This window comes from Tachyglossus aculeatus, chromosome 10, assembly GCF_015852505.1.
Source record: "Tachyglossus aculeatus isolate mTacAcu1 chromosome 10, mTacAcu1.pri, whole genome shotgun sequence".
Classification (NCBI taxonomy): domain Eukaryota; kingdom Metazoa; phylum Chordata; class Mammalia; order Monotremata; family Tachyglossidae; genus Tachyglossus; species Tachyglossus aculeatus.
Window position 1 is genome coordinate 17,256,979 of NC_052075.1, and position 25,594 is coordinate 17,282,572.

Below are 25,594 nucleotides of genomic sequence, written 5' to 3' on the forward strand. Positions count from 1 at the left end.
ACATGTCCAAGGTCACACAACAGATACGTGGCAAAGACAGCATTAGAACTCAGACCCTTTTGACTTCCAGGACTGTGCTCTATCCACTAGGCCATGCTGCTTCTCGTCCCTCCCCCAGGATTGATTGATTTGATTGACTGACTGTCAAGTGGCCCTTCATTCATTACAAATTAAGAACTGAATACTACTGCAAATGCTACTTCAAAAGGATACTAGTCAAATCAATTCTACTACTGAATGTCCCTCAAATCTACAGCACTTCATTTGTATTTCATTTCACTTCCCTCTAGACAGAAAGCTCCTTGTGGGCAGGGAACATGTCTACCAACTCTGTTGTATTGTACTCTCCCAAGCGCTTAGTACAGTGCTTTGCACACAGTAAGCACTCATTAGATAACACTGACTGATTGCTTGGAGTACAAATTTTGGACCAGATATGAGTCACACTAGTATTGCCGCTCGAGATAAATTTTAGTACCTTGAATAGTACCCTTGTGAAAGATGTAAGTATAGACTTTATCATCATCGTAGGCAACAAACACACTATTATCCATTGGCCAGTTTTCCCAAAGAATGCATTTGATGGTTGGTGAGAAATTTGGAATTTCATACACAGCATCAGTTACCTAGATTTAAAAAATATATATTTGCATCAAAAAACATTCAATCGTATTTACTGGATGCTTAATGTGTGCAGAATATTGTACTAAGTGCTTGGGAGAGTAAAATATAACAGAGTTGATGATACGTCCCCTGCCCACAATAAGTTTACAGTTTAGAGAGGGAGACAGGCAATAAATATATAAAAATAAATTAGAGATGGGTACATAAGTGCTGTGGGGCTGAGTTGGGGGGCAAATAAAGGGAGCAAATCAAGGAGATGCAGAAGGGAGCGAGAGAAGAGGAAATGAGGTCTTGGCTTGGGAAGGCCTCTTGGAGGAGATGTGCCTTCAGTGAAGCTTTGAAGGTGGGGAGAGTAATTGTCTGTCAGATAAGAAGAAGGAGGGCATTCCAGGTCTGAGCCAGGATGTGAGCAAGAGATCGGCGGTGAGGTAGACGAGACTGAGTTACAGTGACTAAGTTGGCATTAGAAAAGCAAAGTATGCAGGCTAGGTTGTATTAGGAGAATCGCCAGCTGAGGTAGGAGGGGGCAAGGTAATAGAGTGCTTTCAAGCTGATGGTAAGAAGTTTCTGTTTGATGCGGAGGTCGGTTCTTTGGGGGAAACCGGCACTGGAATGTTTATGTAGAAAGATGACCCAGGCAGCAGAGTGAAGCATGGACTGGAGTGGGGAGAGACAGGAGGCAGGGAGATCAGCAAGGAGGCTGATACAGTAATCAAGGCGGGATAGGATAAGTAGCATCACCACTGACACCCCGAAACATTGCTTAGGAACTTGTTGATCTACTTTATTAAAAGCGATTCGAATTATGATTTTCATTTTTTTTTTACATAAAGTGGTTTTCATTTAACTTTTTCAGTTAAAAGTCATGTAACAGCTAGACTTACTGGGCAGTACAGAAAGCCTTCATTTTTATCATCAATGTAAGTCAGCCGGGTCCCATTTGTATCTGGAAAGATTTTTTTGACACTGACAGGGTGTCGGTATTCATTCACATGTTGCCAATCTTCAATGTAGAAATAATGAATAACACCAGCCTAATAAAAAAAAATACAACTTCTAATCATTTGACAATTATTGTAATATGTCCCCAAAATGACGTTTACCTTATTGCAAATGAAATACTTTCACTTGCTGCTACTACATTTTTTTTGAAGCAATCACCTAAAATGTTGCAGGCAAATATGTCTATTTACTGGATTTATAATATCACTCTGTGTCTTAAACTGCCCTAGGGTGCAAATGCAACAAATTCTCATGAATTAGAATATCAAGATGAATTAACAGAAATAACCACCAGCAGCAATGATTAAAATATGGGGTGGTTTAAAAATGTAAATGGAAAGTTTGGAACCAAACGCATTGCACATTGCCTTAGGATTTATAACACATTTAGTTTCTGAAAACTAAGTCAAAACACTGGAAGTTGGAACACTGTTAAGTGCTTGAACCTGGGTGGTGGCTGTTCGGATAGTAAACCCTCTGTGAGACGGGGGCTGTGTCCAGCCTGATTATCGGGTATTTATCTAAGGACTTAGTACAATCCTTGGCACATAGTAAGTGCTTTACCAGTGCCATTAAAAAAAAATGTGGGGAATTCCTACTGACTCCCCCCGGGCCATTCTCCCTTTTTAGACCCGAGTGCTCAAGGAAACATGGGACCAGTATCATTCCAGCCACACACAGCAGAGAGAATAACTTTCATAATTGTGGTATCTGTTAAGCGCTTACTCTGTGCCAGGTACTGTACTAAGCACTGGGGTGGATACAAGCAAATTGGGTTGGACGCAGTCCCTCACAGTCTTAATCCCCATTTTACAGATGAGATAACTGAGGCATAGAGAAATGAAGTGAATTGTCCAAGGCCACAGAGCAGAGAAGTGGCGGAGCCGGGATTAGTATCCATGACCCCCAACTCCCAGGTCTGTGCTCTATACACTATGCCTCTACAATGCACCACTCCACCTATGCAAAGGCTCATAGGGAACATCCTCATGTCACTTTATTCATTCATTCATTCAATCGTATTTATTGAGCGCTTACTGTGTGCAGAGCACTGTACTAAGCGCTTGGGAAGTACAAGCTGGCAACATATAGAGATGGTCTCTACCCAACAGCGGGCTCACAGTCTAGAAGGGGGAGACAGACAACAAAACAAAACATATTAACAAATATAATACATAGAATAGTAAATATGTACATTGATTGACCAAATTGAGAAATAGCAGGGCCTCGTGGACAGAGCCCAGGCCTGGGATTCAGGACCTGGGTTCTAATCCTGTCTCTGCCACTTGTTTGCTGCATGACCCTGGACAAGTTACTTCACTTCTCTGTGCCTCATTTCCCTCACTTTATCGCACCCTTTGTCCTGGGAAATGTGGGCCCGCAGGTGGAAGCAAACTAAGACAACAAATCTCCCCACCTTCAAAGCCTTTTTAAAATCACATTTCCCCCAAGGGGCCTTTCCCGACTAAGCCCTCATTTCCCCTGGAGTGGAGTTGGAATGGGGACCTCGGGAGTCTAAAACCTCGGGAGTCTAGAACCGCGATGATCTAGAACCTCAGGAGGCAGCGACACCCAGGAAACCAGAAATTTGGGAGCCAGGGACCTCAGGTACCCAGAACCTCAGCGATCTAAAACCTCAGTGATCTAGAACCTCAGAAACCTAGAGGTCCTGGGAGCTGGAGCCACCTCAGGAACCCAGAGCCTCCAGGAGCTGGAGTCTAAAACCTCAACGATCTAGAACCTCGGTGACCTAGAGCCTCATAAGCCTAGAACCTCAATGATCTAGAACCTCAGTGATCCCGAGTCTACCACCTTGGAGATCTAGACCCTACGACTGGGCATGAGAGGAGCCTAAAGCCTTGGGAATGCCGGATCCCCCTAGATGCCGGAGCCGCCTCGGGAACCTAGAGCCTCCAGGAGCTGGAGTGGGGGCCTCAGGCACCTAAAACCTTGGGAGTCTAGACTGTGAACCTGTCGTTGGGTAGGGATTGTCTCTGTTGCTGAACTGTACTTTCCAAGAGCTTAGTACAGTGCTCTGCACACAGTAAGCGCTCAATAAATATGATGGACTGAATGAAGGAAGATGCTGTTTCTGCTTCAATATGTAATGTATTCTAAAAGAGTGAAGGCAATTTCCAGAAGCAACTAACTTCAAATGATTGAAGGACTAATTTTTTAGCTTCTAGTCTGTCTACGGTCATAATGTCATCCTTAGAGGATAAAGAAATACCATCAGAAACAAACACCCAACCTTGTTTCAAGCTCGTGCTCCTCCAAATAAAAAAAGTCCATACCTCTGGAGCACAGAAACATTGCCACCCAGAGAAAGCGATGGGGTGTGCCCAGTCCGGAGATCCACGATCCCAGGAACGTGGCAGAACATCATGACATCCGGAAGAAGCCAATTTGGGGAGATTAGAGTAAGAACTAAAGAAAGATAACCAGAAGCAGTAAGGTAGTTAGAAGGAGAAAAGGAGCCCAGGAACCTTAAAGGAGAGATCAAGAATTGCAGCAGGCAGTGCACAAAGAAAAAGAGGAGCCTAGAGAATGAAGAAAAGATGGCAGTTGGAAGCAAAGTGGAAAATGAAAATTAGAAGTAGAAAGCAAACAGTGGGGAGCTGGGGGAAAGACAGCGAAATCAGAGAGAATGGTGGAATTGGGGAACGGTGAAAATGTGTGAATCCCTTTTAAAGTTTCTAAAAACAGAATATTGCTGTCTCTAATGTGACTAATTTTGATTTATAATTACCCTTATTTTTAAGGTAGTATTAAACTCTAGGGCTTCCCCCCTCATCCCCATTTCAATAATCATAATTTATTTAAATGCCTGTTCTCCCCCTCTCGGCTGTAAGCTCCTTGTGAACAGGGAGCGTATTGACTAACACTGTTACATTGTACTCTCTCAAGCGCTCTGCACACAGTAATGCTCAGTAAATACAATTGACAGATTAAAATTATGATTATGGCTGGATTCCTTTTGTTTGTCTTAACAGTCCATATGCACTAGCAGAAAGAGGGGAAAAAGAAGGCTCAAGGCCCTTTGTACTGCATATGGAACTGCAGATTTTTTTTTTTAATGGTATTTGTTAAGCACTTACTATTTGTCAGACAGTCAATTGTATTTTTGAGTGCTTACTGTGTGCAGAGCACTGTACTAAGCACTTGGGAGAGTACAATTTTAACAATATAACAGACATACTCCCTGCCCACAACGAATTTGCAGTCTAGGGGACAATGCTGTACTACCATTGGACTAAGCACTGGTATTGATAAAAAGATCTGATTCTCCAGCCTGAGGCATAACCACACCTGAACCATTCCAAGTGATGAAAAGGCTACAACCTCCCTCTTTCCCGAGGTCTTGACAGCTTCAAGAAGAAACACTTATCGAAGGTCGGTGAATACGTACATCTGTTCCATAGATCAGGAAATCGTTCGTTAAAGCGTGACAGAGAATTCGACATTCATTAGCTGTTGTGGGGAAGAGGCGAGTTTCTCGCTCTTCTTGAGCATCCAGAATTTCACTCTGTATCTAATAAAATATGAAATAAAGAAGGAAACTTAACTCTCCTCAGGTAGGGGGGACACACTTTCTGCAGTCGGAAGGGAGAATTCTCTTCTGCAGAGGGGCCAACTTTTTCATTTGGAGTGCAGCGGTGAAAAGGGGGTGAGGATTTAGGGAGGATTGGGACAGGGAGACGGACACAAAGAGCCAACAATCAGTGGCACTTATTGAGCACTTAATTTGTACAGAGCACTGTACTAAGTGCTTGGGAGAGACTAGCAGGCAGCCACCATTTGGAGTCTTTTTAGCCCTGACTGGAATTTCTCAGACTGGATGGAGACCTAGGATCAGGGAGGATCATTCATAGAGCTGTGATTGCCCCAGTGCATTTCCCCTTGGATTCCCTTCAGCCTCCCCAGTTTTATGCCTAAGACAAAGGGAGCATGATCTGGCTATCGAAGAGGCCCCTGTCCATCTGGAAGTGATGGAAAGATAATCGGGCTGCTTCTCTAATGCCTGTTTTGCTGTCTGTCTCCCCCCTTCTAGACTGTGAGCCCATTGTGGGCAGGGAGGGTCTCTCTTTGTTGCTGAATTGTCCTTCCCAAGTGCTTAGTACAGTGCTCTGCACACAGTAAGCGCTCAATAAATACGATTAAATGAAAATGAAATGAAATCTCATGAGAAGCAGCACAGCCTAATGGATACAGCACGAGCCTGGGAGCTGGAAGGACCTGGGTTCCAATCCTGGCTCTGCCACTTGCCTGCTGTGTGACCTGGGGCAAGTCACTTCACTTCTCTGCGCCTCAGTTACCTCATCTGTAAAATGGGGATTAAGACTGTGAGCCCCATGTGGGACGGGGACTGTGTCCAACCTGATTCGCTTGTATCTACCCCAGCGCTTAGACTAGTGCTTGACACATAGGAAAGGAACACATAATCCAATAGCAGAAATCTTAGAATTTGATTTTCCTTTATTTCTGAATGTGAAGAATTAGAGGTTCTGCGTTACCTTTAGCACTTCATCAGGCAACAAATGTGTGAAATGACAGCTGATTTTTCTGTTTCACAGTTGCCTGCTGGGGCATTTTCCAACTGTTTCTATGGAAACTGGTTGAGTCGAAGAAGGGTTATTACTGTTATTTAGTGCATTCGTTGAGTGCTTTCTTTGTTCAAAGAATAAAAGCGCTAGGAGAGGTACAAGTAGTTTAGTTCAGACAAGGTCCCTGACCCCTAGCAGACTTACAACTGAAAATGGGGGGAGAGGGAAGAGAGAACATAAGGAAGAGTGTATCAGCTCAAATCTGTCCTCTGCCCCCAGAAAGTCATTTGCAACATCTCCTCCCAGGAGAGGAGGGAAGGAGAGGAGAGAAATGTTTTGCTTTAGCCCTCTAGTTCTACTGTAAAACAGAAAAAGTCAGGGGTCAAAAATGTACTTATTCTCTACTTACCATATGTAATTGGACCTTGCCCTCAAAGAGCACAGCTGCATAGTTAGAATTAAGGCACATACTGACTACTGTCCCCAGATATTCCACATCTTTCAGTTTTTTAACACCTACAACGATTCAAGGAATGTTGTTAAATGTAATTTTACGTTTTACATCATTTTTAAACTAAGGATTGAATGGTACGAATTTCAAACGTACAATTCGCTTCGTCAGAGGTCTTTTTAGTAGCGCTATGTGGTGGCCTTAATTTCACTGTACTGTGAACGACAGAGATCTATACCTCTAAACCAGGGGATATCGATAGGTTGCATGCTGGGGTATTATTAACGTTCTAGTAAAATTTCCCTTCTCCAGTGAAAATCTCAGCATAGCAGTCAAAATAACAGGTTAGGAAAATGGCATAATGGTATAAATAATACATGTTTCCCAAACTGTGCTGTTAAAAGCAGAATGAAAGTGTCTTGGGGAAACATTATATTGCCGATAACCTCTCTGACCTCTTTATTGAGACTCCATTAAAAACATAATTGTTCTACCTATTATGTAAAGGGATCAGCAAATATTTAAAGAATAGGCAAGGTGGATTTTATCTCATAAAAAAAATTATATGGCTATACAGGTGCCCTTCACTGTACTAGTCTTCTTTTAGTGTTTAGTACAGTGCTCTGCACACAGTAAGTGCTCAATAAATACAATCGAACGAATGAATAGTGTTCTATCGTGCTGACACTATTGACTTTCGTTGTTAGTATTTCATGCAATGTGGTCTCACTTGGAGATAATGCTTTGGTTTTGCAGCATGTTCAAAGTTTATCTTATCTTCTAGACTGTAAGTTCATTGTGGGCAGGGAACCTGTCTACCAACTCTGTTATTTTGTTACATCGTATTCTCCAAGTGCTTAGTATAGCCCTCAATAAATTACTCTAGACCGTAAGCTCATCTCTAGACTGTAAGTTCGTTGTCAGCAAGGAATGTGTCTATTATATTGTTAGACTGTACTCTCCCAAGCGCTTAGTAGAGTGCTCTGCACATGATAAGTGCTCAATAAATACGACTGACTGGCTGATGATTGGTTATCTTGGCTTTAAGCAGCTCCTTCCACCTCTCCCTCAACCTCTGAAGTATCCTGACTTGACCGCTTTTCCTGTAGTGGTTTAAGCACTTTCTGAAGTGGGATGGAGAGATGCCTCAGAGACCCTCCAGGGCCTAGGCGCCTCATGGTGAAGATTTTAACTACAAGTCAGTGCCTCCCAGGGCCAAGCACGATCCAGCAGAATAGCTCAGATGGCAGCCCTCTGGGAGAATATGGGGGTGTATGCTTCTGTGTGAGAGGGAATCTGCAAATGAGCAGGCCAGTGGGTGTATTAACACAACTGCGAGTGGGCTGGTGGATGTGGTAAAGACCGCTTCCATTTTCCTAAAGCACTTTTCACATCAGTTCTCTTATTTCATCTTCATGAGGTAGAGAGAGGCGGGCTCTTTCCACTCGGCCCTGCTGGGAAGCAATATTGGAAAGAGCGTGGCCCTGGCAGTCAAGAGGACGTGGGTCGTAATCCTGGTTCCGCCACTTGTCTGCCGTGTGACTTTGGGTGAGCCTTTAAACTTCCCTGGGCCTCGCTCAGTTCCTTCATCTGCATAATGGGGATTTAATACCTGTTCTCACTCCTACTTAGACCTGGACTCAAGGCAGCATAGTCTGTGTAAAGACCGAGGACTTCCACTGATACACAATAAAACCAGATTGTTAGTAGCTATAAAATGATTAACCAAGTTCATCCTTACTGTCCTCCTTGAGGGCATAAAACCAAGCCCGGTTGTTCATCCCAACAGCCAAGTGGTAGAGGCCAACGGCAATAAAGTTAGGCTCCACTTCAACGGACACCGTGATCGGGAGTTCCTGTAAAAAAAAATATGATCTCCATTTCATTAAACCGTATTTTGCCCCCTCGCTTTGACAACCCTATCAAAGTCGATTAAAGTTGCCATACTCCTTCAACGGGGTTGGCTACGGTGACTTCGAGGAGAGAGGTGAGGTGGGCAATCCGAGTGCCATGGGTGTCTCCGAGGACCGGGAGCTTGGTCAGGAAGACGTGCAGCGAGCCCCTTTGGGTAGACGTTGCCAACAGCTGTCCATCATCCGTCCAAGACAGAGTCCCTAAACCTAATACAGCAACAGACTTTTACTAAAAAGCAGTTCAGATGTTTATCCAGATGCAGGATTGTAATGCTTTAATTATAATACTATGCTACACTGGAAACAATGCCACTAAGAACTGGGATTTAGTAATTATAAAAACCTTTTTTTTTCTTTCCACAAGAATGGAATTCCCTAACTGTTTCTAAGTGGGTGTACTTACAAAAGGGAAAGAACAAGTGAACTAAAATCCTTATCTCAAGGGCTTAGTACAGGGCTTTGCACCAAGTGAGCACTCGTTAAATGCCATTACTACAGCCTCTGATAATAAATCACCAAAGAACAAAACATATTACTCTCCCAGGTGCTTAATAAAGTGCTCTGTACATGGTAAGCACTCAATAAACACCAGTGATTGATTCATTCATTCATTTTAGGCTTCATTATAACAGTGTGCATTCTTTGTAATTATTTTAATATAGATTTTTTGTCCGTTGAGATTTCAATGAAATTCACCATAAAAAAAACCCCCAAAAATTGAGGAACAAAAGCTGAAGACCTTTATTGAGGCTACTTTCTTCTTTTTGTATCGCTGTATCTCTGCTCTACATAGCAAAATAGGAACAGATTACTATTCTGAACAAAAAATATATAAGCAAAAGACTAATGGAAAAAAATAAAAGCCACAATCCAGATATCCAGTTTGTTCCCTATTCACTTTGGAGAATCTGAAAGCTCTAAAATGCTAAGCGGGTCTCATCGAGAGGAAGAAATAGGTGGTTAAAATCATAATGCACCTCGGTTTGACTGTTACTTCTTACTGTCCTAAACAATTAACCTCTTGAAATGGACTCAGCCTTCTAGGCTGATAAAAGGGCGAATAAAAGGGTGAATAAAGGGTAAAAATCCAGTCTCTATCTGTTGCCGAATTGTACTTTCTTCAGAAGGCAGCTTTTAAATCCTTATGTCAGGAGGAAGGGTTCTGCTATGAGTGCACTAAGACAGTCAATAAACATGATTTATTGCCATGACTCTACAAAATGGCTCAACTCTTGTCCATGCTTAAAGTAATGATTGTGGTACTTGTTATTAAGAGCTTACTATGTGCCAGGCACGGTACTAGGCCCTGGGGTGGATACAACCAAATCGGGTTTGACACAGTCCCTGTCCCGCATGGGGCTCACAGTCTCAAGCCTCACTTTCCAGATGAGGTAACTGAGGCACAGAGAAGTGAAGCGACTTGCCCGAGGCCACACAGCAGACAAGTGGTAGAGCCAGGATTAGAACCCAGGACCTTCTGACTCCCAGACTTGTGTTCTATCTACACCGTGCTGCTTCTCAAGGTCACTTAGCTAGTCTCCTCCTGTGCAGCCAGGGGTAATTAAAGCTGAAAGAAGCAAAGTTGGCATGTTGTATCGCGGCATGTGGTTCCTCAACTACTGGGAGAGAGAGTGAAGACTAACCCTGAATGGGTTCATGTAGACTGTAAGCTCCTTGTGGGCAGGGATTGCGTCTACCAATTCTGTTGTATTCAATCGACCAATCAATCAGTCATCATGCAGAGCACTGTACTAAGCACTTGGGAGAGTACAATATATCAGAGTTGGTAGTCACATTCCCTGCCCACAATGAGCTTACAGTCCAGACGGGGCTACAGACATTGATATAAATAAATAAATGATGGATATGTACATAAGTTCTGTGGGGCCGAGGGAAGGGCGAATAAAGGGTAAAAACCCAGTCTCTATCTGTTACCGAATTGTACTTTCCAAGCGCTTAGTGCAGTGCTCTGCACAGAGTAAGCGCTCAATAAATACAATTGAATGAACGAATGAGGTGCAAGTGTGACACAGAAGGAAGAGGGAGAAGAGGAAATGAGGGCCTAGTCGGGGAAGGTCTTGTATTGTACTTTACCAAGCGCTTAATACAGTACTCTGCACACAGTACCTGCTCAGTAAATACCATTGATTGATTGACTGTCTTTTTGCTTTAAAATAATTAAGCCCATAAGTGCCCATAAGTAGACCTCTGGTAAGCTCCTGGGGACAATATTTTATATTTAGTCCAGCAAACAAAAGATCAGCTGAAGTGATCTCTTTCTTGAGTTAATATTCCTTCCTAAAAATTGGCTCTAACATTCATTCTAACTGCACTTTACCAATTGAGAAAAATGGGATCGGTTTAGGACAATGTGTTATATTACCTTTATTTTCATCATCCAGGTTTATTATAGCATACATTTCTTTCAGCTCTGACAAATCGTGGATCTTAATGCTGAAACCAAGAACAGGTAGCAATTTCAATAGCTAGAATTTAAAACTTGTCCTGAATATTGGAGGTAGACTTGGGGGTTTAGCTAGGGCCCCTTTTGGAGGCGCAGCCTCTGGTAGGAGGAGAGGAGAACAGATAGAGCCAACCAGGCCCTAACTGGATTCACAGGAAGACTTAGCCAGGCTTGGTTTTTTTGTTTGTTTTAAAACGGTATTTGTTATGTGCTTATTATGTGCCAGACACTATACTATGTGTTGGGGCAGATACAAGTTAATCAGGTTGGACATGGTCCATGCCCCACATAGGACTCACAGTCTTAGTTCCCATTTTACAGATGAGGAACCTGAGGCACAGAGAAGTAAAGTGACTTGCTCAAGATCACACAGCAGCAAGTGGAGGGACCTGGATTAGAATCCAGGTCCTTCTGACTCCCAAGCCCATGCTTCAGATGTTTTTTGTCTTATGCCGTCGAGTCGTCTCCGACCCATAGCGATGCCATGGACACATTTCTCCCATCTCCATCAGCAATCGTTCCGGTAGTGTATCCGTGGAGTTTTCTTGATAAAAATAAGGAAGTGGTTTACCATTGCCTCCGTCCATGCGGTAAACTTGTGTCTCATCATCATCAATCGTATTTATTGAGCACTTACTATGTGCAGAGCACTGTACTAAGCGCTTGGGAAGTACAAATTGGCAACATATAGAGACAGTCCCTACCCAACAGTGGGCTCACAGTCTAAAAGGGGGAGACAGAGAACAAAACCAAACATACTAACAAAATAAAATAAATAGAATAGATATGTACAAGTAAAATAAGTCTCCACCCTTGACTTTCTCCTGTGCTGCTGCTGCCCAGCACAGGTGAGTTTTGACTTGTAGCAGATTGCCTTCCACTTGCTAGCCACTGCCCAAGCTAGGAATGGGATGGGTAGGCCTCTGCTTGACTCTCCCTCCCGCAGTCTTCAATCAATGTCTTCTACCTCTATGGTTCTCTCCCAGTGCTTATTACAGAACTCTGAACACAGTAAGTGTTCCAGTAAATGCTGATGATTTACTGATTCATTCATTCAATTGTACTTATTGAGTAGTTACTGTGTGCAGAGCACTGTACTAAGTGCTTGAAAAGTACAATTCAGGAAGAGAGAGAAAATCACTGCCCACAACAGGCTCACAGTCCACTGTTTCCCAAACAGGTCAGTTGTCATAGCAGTCAATCCTTGATACAGAGTCTTTTTTTACATGTTGCTTTAGAAATCATTAGTAAATAAAGAGAACTAGAAAAATTGGTAATTAGGTTACCAATTAGAGATTGATAGAGTTCTGGAAACTCTCCAAGTGCGACCCTGAGAGGGGTTTCAGACTTTTACTTTAGGTCATAAGCTCACTTGGCGGGTAATGTACTCGACAGCTCCTGGTAAAAATTTAACACTAAGTAGTTGTGCAACAATAATGTAAATTTCTAATAAACAAGAAGTATATTTAAGGGGAGCCTTCAAATTATTTTTACAATACAACTGTGGTAATAGGAAAGAGTCGAGGGCGGAGACTCAAGTTTACCGTGTGGAAGGAGGCAATGGTAAACCACTTCCGTATTCTGACGAAGAGAACTATGGATCCGCTACCAGAACGACTGCGGATGAAAGTGGGGCGTTCTGGGAGAGATATGCCTATGGTGTGACTTTGGGCAAGTCACTTAACTTCTCTGTGCCTCAGTTCCCTCATCTGTAAAATGGGGATGAAGACTGTGAGCCCCCCGTGGGACAACCTGATCGCCTTGTAACCTCCCCAGTGCTTAGAACAGTGCTTTGCACACAGTAAGCGCTTAATAAATGCCATCATTATTATTATTATGTGGGACACCCTGATCACCTTGTAACCTCCCCAGCGCTTAGAACAGTGCTTTGCACATAATAAGCACTTAATAAATGCCATCATTATTATTATTATTATTATTATTATGGTGTCATTATAGGTATGAGACGACTCAATGGCACAAGACAAGACAAATATATATCATTACTTTATTTACAATTGTATGATTTGGAAATTGGGCTTGTAAGCAGCAGGAAAGAGCATGGACCTGAGAGCCAGAGGACCTGGGTTCTAATCCTGCCTCTTCATTTGCCTGTTGTAGAACCTTTCGCACGTCACTTCACTTCACCTCTCTGTGCTTCGGTTTCTTCATCTGTAAAATGGTATTCAATACCTGCTCTCCCCGCTTAGACTTTGTCTCGCCTGATTTTCTTATACCTACTCAAATGCTTAGGTCCAGTGCTTGGCACACACAAAAAAAAACCCTTAACAAATACCACAATTTCTTATTTTTATTGTTATTATTATTAGTAATATTACTAAGTTACTTACCAGTTATCTCCACATGTTGCAGCTTTATTTAACGATTGTGATATTGCAATGTTCGTTAAATTATCCTTATGATTGTGAGCTTGAAAGATCTCTTGCCCGAGCTCTTGAAAATGTGTAGAAATGACCACAACGTAGCCTTGGGAAAAACCAATCATGATGTAGCCATCACCAAACCTGAAATAATAATTAGCACTAAATAAGAAAAACAAGGTACTGATCCAGCTCTATCACCTAGTCAAATTTGTTCTGGTGGGGAATTTAGGCCCAAGCTAAGGTCTCCTTACAAATAGCTAGGTAAGGTAAGATAACCTTTCTGAGCCTATTACTTTCTGCTAAATCTTCAAAGAGGAATAGATCTTAACTCTACATGATAAATGATTCTTTGGGAAATTTGAGTAACAACACTATTTCCTTGTTTCCATTGCTTAAAATATGAACATTTTCCCATATTTCATATTTTCAAGGAACATAATCCATCAACCAACTAATGGTATTTATTGAGTACTTACTGTGTGCAGAGCACTGTACTAAGCACTTGGGAGAGTATAATACAACAGAGTTTATACATACTCTGCCCACTACAAACTTACGGTCATAACCTGGTTTAATAGTGGTTTTTTAACTGTATTTGTTAAGTGTTTACTATGTGCTAGGAACTGTACTAAGCACTGAGGTAGATACAAGTGAATCAGGTTGGACACAGTCCATGCCCCTCATGGGGCTTACAGTCTGAAACCCCATTTTACAGATGAGGTAACCGAGATGCAGAGAAGCCAAGTGAGAAGCAGCATGGGCTAGTGGCTAGAGCCCAGACTTGGGAATCAGAAGGTCATGGGTTCTATTCTGGCTCCGCCACTTGTCTTCTAAGTGACCTTGGGCAAGAATTTAACTTCTTTGGGCCTCAGTTCCCTCATTTGTAAAGTGGGGATTAAGACTGCGAGCCCTATGTGGGACAGGGACTGTGTCCCTGTGTCCCGATTATTTTGTATCTTCCCCTCCTTCTGAACCTTTGGACTTCAGTTGGGAATTCTGCAGCCTCAGGCCCTTAGTCGCCATCCTGATCAGAGCAGGATAACCTAGTGGAAACTACACGCTGAATTTTAGAAGAGCAGGGAAGCTCGATAAAGACCAACTGAAGACCAACATGACTTACCAGTGGTAACAAACAATGCTGCCATAGTGCTGCTGGAATTCCAGCTCAACTGGATTTTCTGGACTATTTACGTTAATCAAAAAGATATTTTTCTTGCCAACAACCACACTGATCTGTCAAAGGATAAGGCATACATCATTTACATAAGAAACGTCTATGCCGCTGCCTACTGATATACTCCCAAAATTAGCTTGGACCCATAGGCCAATGAACAATAGATACTATAACCTTTTTGATTCATTTAATTGAGTTCAATAATTCCTCTGTGGTGACGCTAACAGTATACAATGCTCAAAGGGCTCTGTGGTCCCCAGCAATTGAGCCATTTTGTCTGTCAGTCAGTTGCAATTTTTGAGCACTTACTGTGTGCAGAGCACTGTCCTAAGTGCTTGGGAGAGTACAATTCAACAATAAACAGACACATTCCCCGCCCACAACAAGCATACAGTCTAGAGGGGAAGTCAGACATTAATATAAGTAAAAGATAAATTATTTTTGGATAGGAAGGTCATCTATAGAGAGCTGTGTTAACTATTAAGCTTTGAGTTCTATTATGAGCATTCCTGTAAGCTGGTTGTGGGCAAGGAACGTGCCTACCAACTCTGTTATACTCTCCCAGGCATTTATCATAGTGCTCTGCATATTGTAAGTGCTCAATAAATCCAAGAAATTGATTACTGCTGCAGCGTGGAAGGAGTAAATCTCCACTTGTATGGAGAGGGGATGGGGGGACAGCAGGAGTCGGCTCCTCAGTGCTGTCTCTGTCCCACCCCTATTTTTTTCTTTCATGGTACTGGTAAAGTGCTTACTATATGTCAAGCACTGTACTGCACACAGGGGTAGACACGAGATAGGCTGGACACAGTCTCACGTGGGGCTCACACTCTCATTCTCCATTTACCAGATGAGGCAACTGAGGCCCAGAGAAGTGAAGTGACTTGTCCAAGGTCACACAGCTGACAAGTGGCAGAGCTGGGATTAGAACCCATGACCTGATGCCCAGGCCTGCACTCTATCCATTACGCCATGCTGCTGGGGCCAGGACTCTCCCTTTCCCACATTCATTCATTCAGTTGTATTTATTGAGTGCTTACTGTGTGCAGAGCACTGTACTAAGAGCTTGTGTATAAGCTCTTGGCCAGCTGAACGTGACCTCCCTAAGATGTAAGCCCAAAGAGGATATTATTCACCAACTGAGTCCTTACGGTGTTTTCGGCGTTACTTGTTCTATTATCATCCCTCAGCACTGAGAAGCGCATATCGCTCAGCTCCATTTTCAAAAGGATCTGCAAAAAATAGGATATATCAAACTCGGGCGAGAAGACTGAAAGAGAACATTTTCATACATACGTCGCAAACGCAGGGACGAAGAACAAAATGGGGAAACGTTGCTTTATTATCATCCTCATCAACATTATTTTGTCTCGGCCTCCTGAGGGCAGACCAATGTAATACACAAGAAAAACATCGAGGCCTTGCCCTCCCTGAGTTACAATCCCTTGGGATGGGTAGGCACACAAAAGATGAGCGAACCATAATTGAGAACAGGAAAAAAGATCAAAATTCGCACTAGGGTCGAATAAATTACACATAAACAGTTAAGTATATAAAGTGAGATACAAAGCAGTGCAGCTCAGTGGAAAGAGCACGGGCTTAGGAGTCAGAGGTGATGGGTTCTAATCCCGGCTCTGACACTTGTCTGATGAGTGACTTTGGGCAAGTCACTTAACTTCTCTGTGCCTGTTACCTCATCTGTAAAAAGGGGATTAAAACTGTTAGCCGCATATGGGACAACCTGATTACCTTGTATCCCCCCCAGTGCTTAGAACAATGCTTGGCACATAGTAAGCCCTTAACAAATGCCATCACTATTATTATTATTATTATTTCTAGAAAAAAAGAATACAAAGATAAAGAGCTGGAGATTTCTCCCTAAGGGGAAAGGAAGACATTCTCCATTTTTATTACATCACAAATAAAAAAGGCTGGAAGTGATGAAGAGGGGAGGGGAGAAAAACATGTTCCCACGAAGACTATAAACTCCTAGTATACTAACTCTGTTACACTGTACTCTCCCATGTACTTGGCACAGTGCTCTGCACACAGTGCTCAATAAATGCCATTGATTGATCTACTCCTGTCCCTCCACCAGCTTTTAACTGGCTTCTGTTAGTGGGTCTGCTAGTCACTTGTTTGTGACTCGTCATTAGTCACAAACAAATGAAGCTTCCTTTTTTTAGCATGCAATGCTGGCCACATGGTGTTTTGTAAAAGCAGACCGTATGGCAGTAATTCTTAAAAGTCGCCATTTGATCACCTTAGGAAAAAATCAAAACCTGCCAGAGTGCTGTATGAATTACCTGTCTTATCGTATCCCCTTCTTGGTTGCTAACAGTAATCATTTTATCCTCACTGCCAAGGGCCAGCAGGTTTTCAGAGCTCCAGCACCCACATGTTATCCGCTTGATGTGTTTACCTGAAAAACGAAAAAAAAGCTAACATTAGACATCATTCATTCATTCAATCAATCGTATTTATTGAGTGCTTACTGTGTGCAGAGCACTGTACTAAGTGCTTGACACTCAATTGAAATGTTAAAGGCTAGGTATTATCAAAAGAAAGCAGAGAATGGATTATTCCTTATTATGTAATAGAAAAACATTACCAAGAAAAGCAAGAGCTGGGAACGTAAGGTACTACTTTACCAAGTATAGGGATTTTGCGGGAAGTCTGATGGTTATAAATAAACAAATTTCCCTTTACTGTTCCGATAGCGAGTAAGGTGCCAACTTTTGACCACAGCAGGAACGACATCTGATCCCTGAAATTTAAAAGTCCAGCTTTAAAAAATGGAATACGTGAATTCTGGAAATGATCAATCAATCCATAATCCATGCTTTCTCTGTACTATGTGCTTGGAAGAATACAATAGTTAGTAGACAAGACCTTGCCTTCAAGGAGCTTATAATCTAGTGGGGAATATAAACAATACAAGAAATTCTATATAAGGGAAGTAACAAAATTTAAATATACGTATATTCATTCATTCAATCGTATTTATTGAGCGCTTACTGTGCGCAGAGCACTGTACTAAGCACTTGGGAAGTACAAGTTGGCAACATATAGAGACGGTCCCTACCCAACAGTGGGCTCACAGTCTGGAAGAGATGACACAGAAGCGATGAAGTAGCAGTAGAGGGTGAAATCAGGGGAGTAGTTGAGAGGTAATCAGAGAAAGCCTCCTGGAAATGTGATTTTAGGAGGGCTTGGAAGATGGGGAGGGCAACGTCTATTGGATGTGAAGAATGAAGAGTTCCTGGTGGAAAGGAGGGTTTGGGAAAGAGTTCAGCGGGAGATAGGCGAGAATGAGGCATAGTGAGTACTTTGGCTTGAGAGGAGTGAAGTGTGAAAGTTGGGGCGTTGTGGGGAAAGGATGAAGAGGGGGAGAACTGAGTGTCATGAAGCCAGTGCCCAAGAGTTTCTGCTTAGTGCAGAGAGGAATGGGTGACCAGAGGAGGTTTTTGAGGAGTGAGGAGACTTGCAAACAAAAAACTTGCTTATTCATATTAATGCCCGTCTCCCCTTCTAGGCTGTAAGCTCGTTATGGGCAGGGAGCATGTCTGTTTATTGTTGTATTGTACTCTCCCCAGCACTAGCACAGTGCTCTGCCTTTGTGGGGCTGACAAAAACAATCTGTGTGCAAGGGTGACGCAGAAGGGAAAGGGAGTAGAGGAAATGAGGGCTTAGTTGAGAAAGGCCTTGTGGCAGAGATGGGATGGGATGCAGTAGTCGAGCTGGGATATGACACGTGCTTGGCCCAGCGTGGTGGCAGTTTGGATGAAGAGGAAAGTCCGCTATACTTCTAGACTGTGAGCCCACTGTTGGGTAGGGACTGTCTCTATATGTTGCCAGCTTGTACTTCCCAAGCGCTCAGTACAGTGCTCTGCACACAGTAAGAGCTCAATAAATACGATTGATTGATTCTATTTCTCCCATTATTACCATCTATGGGCATTATTTTATACCATTATTACACTTTTCTCTCTCCACTGGGTGCCCTCTGAGTTCTATCAGCTTTCTTTCACACTGGACTGGCTTGTCTACAGAAGCATATGTGGTTTTAGAATATCACTAGAATGAGAGAAACAAAACCTTTCTTACCTCATGCCACTATCCAATTGACTGATTTTATCTGTGTTAGCATCCCACAGATAGATGCAGTTGGATTTTTCAGCAATTACGGCTAAAGTGTCTCCGTCAACATCCCAATCCATAGCAACGCAAGTGCTTGAAAATGAAGGTGAACAGGAGCCGTGTTTAACGATTTTCGAATACTGGTTTGGGGGTGAATGTTCATTCTGGGATTATACTACATTTTTATTTCAATTGCTAAGTGTTATTAAATGTCCATCATCATCAATCGTATTTATTGAGCGCTTACTGTATGCAGAGCACTGGGCGTAGTCCACAGAATAAATTAAATCTAAAAGTACTGATCTACTCACCCTTGTAAGTTTATTTCATTCTTCATTAGACCATGGCGATCAAAAATTTTTAAGGTGGAACCAGCTCTAAAAGATCAAACCACAAGCAGAATTGTAAATGAACATCGTTTTGTTCATGAAGTACAGATAGGAAGATTTACCAACTTTTCAATAACCAATCGGGCTTCGTCGATAATTTTTGTTAATCGTAAAGTAATTTTTGATCTGTTTTCACATTTGTTTCCAGTAAATTCCATTTAAAGCAGAGATCAGTCCTTCCGAATAATTCTGTTTTCTTACCCAGCTACTGCAATGTAGTTTCCTTGGGTTTTCTGCCATTTGAACTGTATAGGAGCACCGAGCAAAGACTTTTCTTGGAGAATAAATACTTGCTGGAAAAAGATTAAAAATGCCCGCTTAATGTCATAAAATCTCAGGGATGGGAAAATGCTGGGATTTCCAAAGTAAAGAACATTGGTTTTTCTCAAGTGATGAGCCCACAGTTTGCTGGCCACGCCTCAGCAGAAAAGGCATCTGGTGTAGGCTTTGCATTAGACTTTAGTTTTAAGCCACTTCTCCCTTTCACCGAGTCTCTCCGGTCCGTCCACCATAACGGACTTTAGTCTTGGCCAGGATAGGCATCCACTTGGAGAATCCCAGGGCCCAGGAATTCGGGAATTGTGGGAGAGGCCTACCAATCAATCAATGAAATTTATTGAGTGCTTACTGTGAGCAGCACACTTTACTAAGAACTTGGGACAGAAAAATATAACAGAATTATAATAGAGAAGCAATGATGGGCCAGTGAGTCCGAAGGACCTGGGTTCTAATCCCAGCTCCATCACTGTCTGCTGGGTGACTTTGGGCACGTCACTTTGCTTCATTCATTCAATCGTATTTATTGAGCGCTTACTGTGTGCAGAACACTGCACTAAGCGCTTGGGAAGTACAAATTTGTGCCTCAGTTCCTCATCTGTAAAATGGGGGTTAAGACTGGGAACCCCATGTGGGATAGTATTGTGAGTATATAGTAATATGTAATGTAATAATGGCATTTGTTAAGCGCTTACTATGTGCAAAGCACTGTTCTAAGCGCTGGGGGGATACAAGGTGATCAGGTTGTCCCACGTGGGGCTCACAGTCTTAATCCCCATTTTACAGATGAGGGAACTGAGGCTCAGAGAAGTTAAGTGACTTGCCCAAGGTCACACAGCAGACATGTGGCAGAGCCGGGATTCGAACCCATGACCTCTGACTCCCAAGCCCGGGCTCTTTCCACTGAGTAGATACTCAATATCAATCAATAGTTTTTATTGAGTGCTTACTGAGTGCAGAGCTCTGTATTAAGCACTTGGGAAAGTACAATAGTTGGTAGACACAATCCCTGCCCGCAAGGATTTTATAGTCCAGAGGACTATATTTATTTTATATATTTTATAGTGCAGAGGAGGAGACAGTCATTAAAATAAATTAGATTGGGAAAATGGGAATTTGAGGTTATGTATATAAATTCTTTTAGGCAAATATCAAATGCTAATTAATGGCATTTATTAGGTGCTTACTGTGTGCACATATATAGATATAGATATTGATTGACCAAATTGAGAAATAGCAGGGCCTCGTGGATAGAGCCCAGGCCTAGGATTCAGGACCTGGGTTCTAATCCTGGCTCTGCCACTTGTTTGCTGCGTGACCCTGGACAAGTTACTTCACTTCTCTGTGCCTCATTTCCCTCCTCTGTAAAATGGGGATTAAGACTGTGATTCCTATGTGGCATAGGGACTGTGTCCAACCTGATTAGCTTCTATCTACCCCAGCAGTTAGAACAGTGCTTGACACATAGTAGGTGCTTAACAAATAGCATAAAAAATATGTTAGCTTTCCTTGAAGGCGTGCAGGTCACAGGCCCCAGGTACTGTTTGGCAAACCTAAGCACTGACCTGAACCCTAGATGGAAAGCTCTTGTGGGCAGAAAATGTCTGTGATTTGTTCTATTGTAATAGTAATAATAACGGTATTTGTTTAGCGCTTACTATGTGCCAAGCACTGGTCTAAGCGCTGGGGTAGATCCAAGGAAATCAGGTTGTCCCACCTGGAGCTCCCAGTCTTAATCTCCATTTTACAGATGAGGTAACTGAGGCACAGAGAAGTTAATGAATTATTATGGTATTTGGTAAGCGCTTACTATGTGCCAAGCAGTGTTCTAAGCGCTGGGGGAGATACATGGTGATCAGGTTGTCCCACATCAATCCCACATGAGGCTCATAGTCTCAACCCCCATTTTACAGATAATAATAATAATAATAATTGGTATTTGTTAAGCACTTACTATGTGCCAAGCACTGTTCTAAGCACTGAAGGGGATACAAGGTAACCAGGTTGTCCCACGTGGGGCTCACAGTCTCAATCCCCATTTTACAGATAATAATAATAATTGTGGTATTTGTTAAACACTATACGCCAAGCACTGTTCTAAGCGCTGAAGGGGATACAAGGTAACCGGGTTGTCCCACGTGGGGCTCACAGTCTCAATCCCCATTTTACAGATGAGGTTAACTGAGGCACCGAGAAGTGAAGTGACTTGCCCAAGGTCACACAGCAGACCAGTGACAGGGCTGAAATTCGTGGCTCAGTGGAAAGAGCACGGGCTTTGGAGTCAGAAGTCATGGGTTCAAATCCCTGCTCCGCCAATTGTCAGCTGTGTGATTGTGGGCAAGTCATTTAACTTCTCTGGGCCTCAGTTACGTCATCTGGAAAATGGGGATTAAAACTGTGAGCCCCCTGTGGGACAACCTGATCACCTTGTAACCGCCCCAGCTCTTAGAACAGTGCTTTGCACATAGTAAGCGCTTAATAAATGCCATCATTATTATTATTATTATTCTCTGGGCCTCAGTTACCTCATCTGGAAAATGGGGATTAAAACAGTGAGCCCCCCGTGGGACAACCTGATCACCAAGAAGCGGCATAGCTCAGTGGAAAGAGCCCGGGCTTTGGAGTCAGAGGTCATGGGTTCAAATCCCAGCTCTGCCAATTGTCAGCTGTGTGACTTTGGGTAAGTCACTTCACTTCTCTGTGCCTCCGTTCCCTCATCTGTAAAATGGGAATTAAGACTGTGAGCCCTATGTGGGACAACCTGATCACCTTGTATCCTCCTCTGCGCTTAGAACAGTGCTTTGCACATAGTAAGCGCTTAATAAATACCATTATTATTTTTTAGACTGTGAGCCCACTGTTGGGTAGGGACTGTCTCTATATGTTGCCAACTTGTACTTCCCAAGCGCTTAGTACAGTGCTCTGCACACAGTAAGCGCTCAATAAATACGATTGATGATGATGATGATGTTGGGTAGGGACTGCCTCTACATGTTGCCAACTTGTACTTCCCAAGTGCTTAGTACAGTGCTCTGCACACAATAAGTGCTCAATAAATACAACTGATTGATCGATTGATGTTGCCAACTTGTACTTCCCAAGCGCTTAGTCCAGTGCTCTGCACACAGTAAGCGCTCAATAAATACGATTGATTGATTGTAACCGTCCCAGCGCTTAGAACAGTGCCTTGCACGTAGTAAGAGCTTAATAAATGCCATCATTGGCCTCTGACTCCCAAACCAGTGCTGTTGCCACTAGGCCATATTGCTTCTCCCAATCGCTTACTACAGTGCTCTGCACACAGTAAGCGTCCAATAAATACAATTGGGTGAAGGAATACACCCTTTGGACGACTTCCCCACGGTCACCCTCCCTGCTGCCTCTGGCTAAAGGCCACTGGGCACCTTCATCTTTCCTGTCAGCCCAGTTGGCCTTCAAGGCCACCTCTTGATGGCACCACCGCGCAGGCGCAGTTGACTAACTGGCGGAGCCCCAACGGCCAAGCTGAGGCCTGCGTCACGTGCCCCCCCTCCCGCGCAGGCGCAGTTGATTAACTGGCGGAGCCCCAACGGCCAAGTCGAGGCCTGCGTCACGTGCCACCCCGCGCGCAGGCGCAGTTGACTAACTGGCGGAGCCCCAACGGCCAAGTCGAGGCCCGCGTCGCGTGCCCCCCTCGCGCGCGCCCGCCCGCCCGTTGACTTCTAGTTCTCGCGAGACGCGGCGCCCCCCGCCCTCTCCATCCCAATTCTGATTGGCCAAGCCCCGCGCCATCGCCCCGGTGATGGGGATGCGACTGTTGCCTTGGTGACGGCGGGGGGGGGGCGCATGCGCAGAGCCGTCAACCTGAGGCGGTTGGCATCAGTTTGGGGCCTGAGAGGGACAGGCGGTTGGCATCGGCCTGCAACCGTCAACCCCGGGCGGTTGGCGACATGAAGGTAAATTTTGACCGTTCAGGCCGTTTGAGGGGCGCCTGAAGTTTCAGTTGGCACCGCAGTTGCCCGGCCAACGTCTCAGGAGCCAGAGCAAGGGGGGCATCCTAAACCACCTGGACCCTGTGAGCGAAGGAAGGCGACAGGCAGGAAGGAAAGGGTCAGGTTTTTTAATTGCATTTGTTAAGCGTGTGTCAACACTGACTGCGAGCCCACTGTTGGGTAAGGACCGTCTCTCTATAATAATAATAATAATGATGGCATTTGTTAAGCGCTTACTAAGTGCAAAGCACTGTTCTAAGCGCTGGGGAGGATACAAGGTGATCAGGTTGTCCCCCGTGGGGCTCACAGTCTTAATCCCCACCTTACAGATGAGGTAATAATAATGATGGTATTTGTTAAGCGCTTACTATGTGCAAAGCACTGTTCTAAGCGCTGATTAGCATTTATTAAGCGCTTACTATGTGCAAAGCACTGTTCTAAGCGCTGGGAGATACAAGGTAATCAGGTTGTCCCACGGGGGGCTCACAGGCTTCATCCCTCAGAGGGAACTGAGGCCCGGAGAAGTGAAGTGACTTGCCCACAGTCACACAGCGGACAAGTAGCGGAGCCGGGATTTGAACCCGTGACCTCGGACTCCAAAGCCCAGGCTCTTTCCACTGAGCCACGAGTGAGGCCCAGAGAAGTTAAGTGACTTGCCCAAGGTCACGCAGCTGACAACTGGCGGAGCCGGGATTGGATCCCATGACCTCTGCCTCCCAAGCCCGTGCTCTTTCCATTGAGCCATGCTGCTTCTCTTCTATATACTTGTACTTCCCAAGCGCCTAGTACAGTGCTCTGCACACAGTAAGCGCTTAATAAATACGATTGATTGATTGATTGATAAGCGCTGTGGGGGGGAGATGATACAAGTGAATTAGTTGGACACAGGCCCCGCCTGGGGTTCACAATCTAAGTCTGGCCAGAGTTAGCCCAACTCTGAAACTTGATAGACAAGATCAAAGTTGGCCAGAGGAACCAAACTCCCTCTTGGTTCCTGATCCAAGCGCTTAGTAATAATAATAATTATAATGGTGGCATTTATTAAGCGCTTACTGTGTGCAAAGCACTGTTCTAAGTGCTGGGGAGGTTACAAGGTGATCAGGGTGTCCCACGGGGGGCTCACAGTCTTCATCCCCATTTGACAGATGAGGGAACTGAGGCCCAGAGAAGTGAAGTGACTTGCCCGAGGTCACACAGCAGGTAAGCGGCAGAGCAGGGATTAGAACCCAGGTCCTCCTGACTCTCAGGCCCGTGCCCTAGCCACTAGACTTTTTCTGTGGGGAGGGGGAAAAGGACTGTCAGTTACTCCTAAGAAGTTGTCTGTATGGAATTATTCTTGTGATCCGTGGTGCTCAATCCCGAAGTGGGACCCAGAACTTGTTGGACTTTTCATTGGGGCGAGCGGGGAAGATGGGGTGTTGTTTTTGACTTTGAGAAGTCCCCTGAGGCCAAGCCCTCCTTCCCTTCATTTTGATCCCACTGTGGGCAGGGAATGGGTCTGTTTATTGTTATATCGTACTCTCCCAAGAATTTAATACAGTCCTTTGCACACAGTAAGCTCTCAATAAATATAATTGAGTGAATGAATAAATCCCACCACTGGGGCAGTAGCTACCACCTCCAGAGCTGTTCTGGGAGGCTCTAGTCTCATTCTCACACCCACCTGTTTGTGGACTGTTTGGGCCAGGGAGATTTTCGGCAGTCTGATGGTGAAGAAAACAGTTCCTTAGCTATGTGTTGTCCTGCACCTTTCAAAAAGCAGAATTGAAGGGGGTCTTTGGGTAACAATCAATCACCGAGTGTATTACGTCTTTTGAACCATCTTTCACTGCATTATACCATGGCTTTCTCATGAGGAGGTGTGACCATTCTAAGTGTTTTGGGAGAGTACACCGTAACGGAGTTGGTAGACGTGTTCACTACCCACAGGGAGATTAAAATAAATTATGGATATGTGCATAAGTGCTGTGGGGCTGAGGGATGGGTGAATATTAAATGCTTAATGGGTACAGATCCAAGTGTAGGTGATGTAGAAGGGGAAGGGAGTAGAGGAAATGAGGGCTTGGTTGGAGAAGGCCTTTTGTTGAAGATGTGATTTTTGATAAGGCTTTGATGGAGGGGAGAGTTATGGTCTGTCCGATATGAAAGGGGAGGGAATTCCAGGCCAGAGTCAGGAGATGGGCAAGGGATTATGCTGAGATAGACAAGATTGAATTATTGGGAGTACACTGGCTTTAGAGGAGTGAAGTGTTCAAGATAGGT

The 25,594-nt window shown here is 43.9% G+C and overlaps 2 protein-coding genes across 4 annotated transcripts in view; one reads left to right on the plus strand and one right to left on the minus strand.

Moving 5' to 3' along the window:
- Positions 1-22,851, minus strand: part of LOC119933140 (WD repeat-containing protein 19-like) — a 63,270-nt gene extending 40,419 nt beyond the window's left edge. Inside the window, exons 1-16 of the mRNA XM_038752467.1 lie at positions 22,766-22,851; positions 19,287-19,378; positions 19,008-19,073; positions 18,664-18,789; positions 17,208-17,323; positions 16,863-16,978; positions 15,708-15,788; positions 14,503-14,615; positions 13,350-13,523; positions 10,918-10,988; positions 8,569-8,741; positions 8,363-8,477; positions 6,580-6,686; positions 5,036-5,158; positions 1,509-1,658; positions 479-626 (exon numbers count right to left, since the gene is read on the minus strand). Of these exons, the coding sequence (XP_038608395.1) occupies positions 479-626; positions 1,509-1,658; positions 5,036-5,158; positions 6,580-6,686; positions 8,363-8,477; positions 8,569-8,741; positions 10,918-10,988; positions 13,350-13,523; positions 14,503-14,615; positions 15,708-15,788; positions 16,863-16,978; positions 17,208-17,323; positions 18,664-18,789; positions 19,008-19,073; positions 19,287-19,378; positions 22,766-22,771 (1,777 nt within the window). The 5' untranslated portion in view covers positions 22,772-22,851. The remainder of the gene's footprint in view (positions 1-478; positions 627-1,508; positions 1,659-5,035; positions 5,159-6,579; positions 6,687-8,362; positions 8,478-8,568; positions 8,742-10,917; positions 10,989-13,349; positions 13,524-14,502; positions 14,616-15,707; positions 15,789-16,862; positions 16,979-17,207; positions 17,324-18,663; positions 18,790-19,007; positions 19,074-19,286; positions 19,379-22,765) is intronic.
- A 388-nt stretch (positions 22,852-23,239) lies between these two features.
- Positions 23,240-25,594, plus strand: part of WDR19 (WD repeat domain 19) — a 54,502-nt gene continuing 52,147 nt past the window's right edge. For all 3 annotated transcript variants that reach the window (XM_038752231.1, XM_038752232.1, XM_038752233.1), the window contains exon 1: positions 23,240-23,296. In XM_038752231.1, coding sequence (XP_038608159.1) covers positions 23,291-23,296 — 6 coding nt within the window. In that variant the 5' untranslated portion in view covers positions 23,240-23,290. The remainder of the gene's footprint in view (positions 23,297-25,594) is intronic.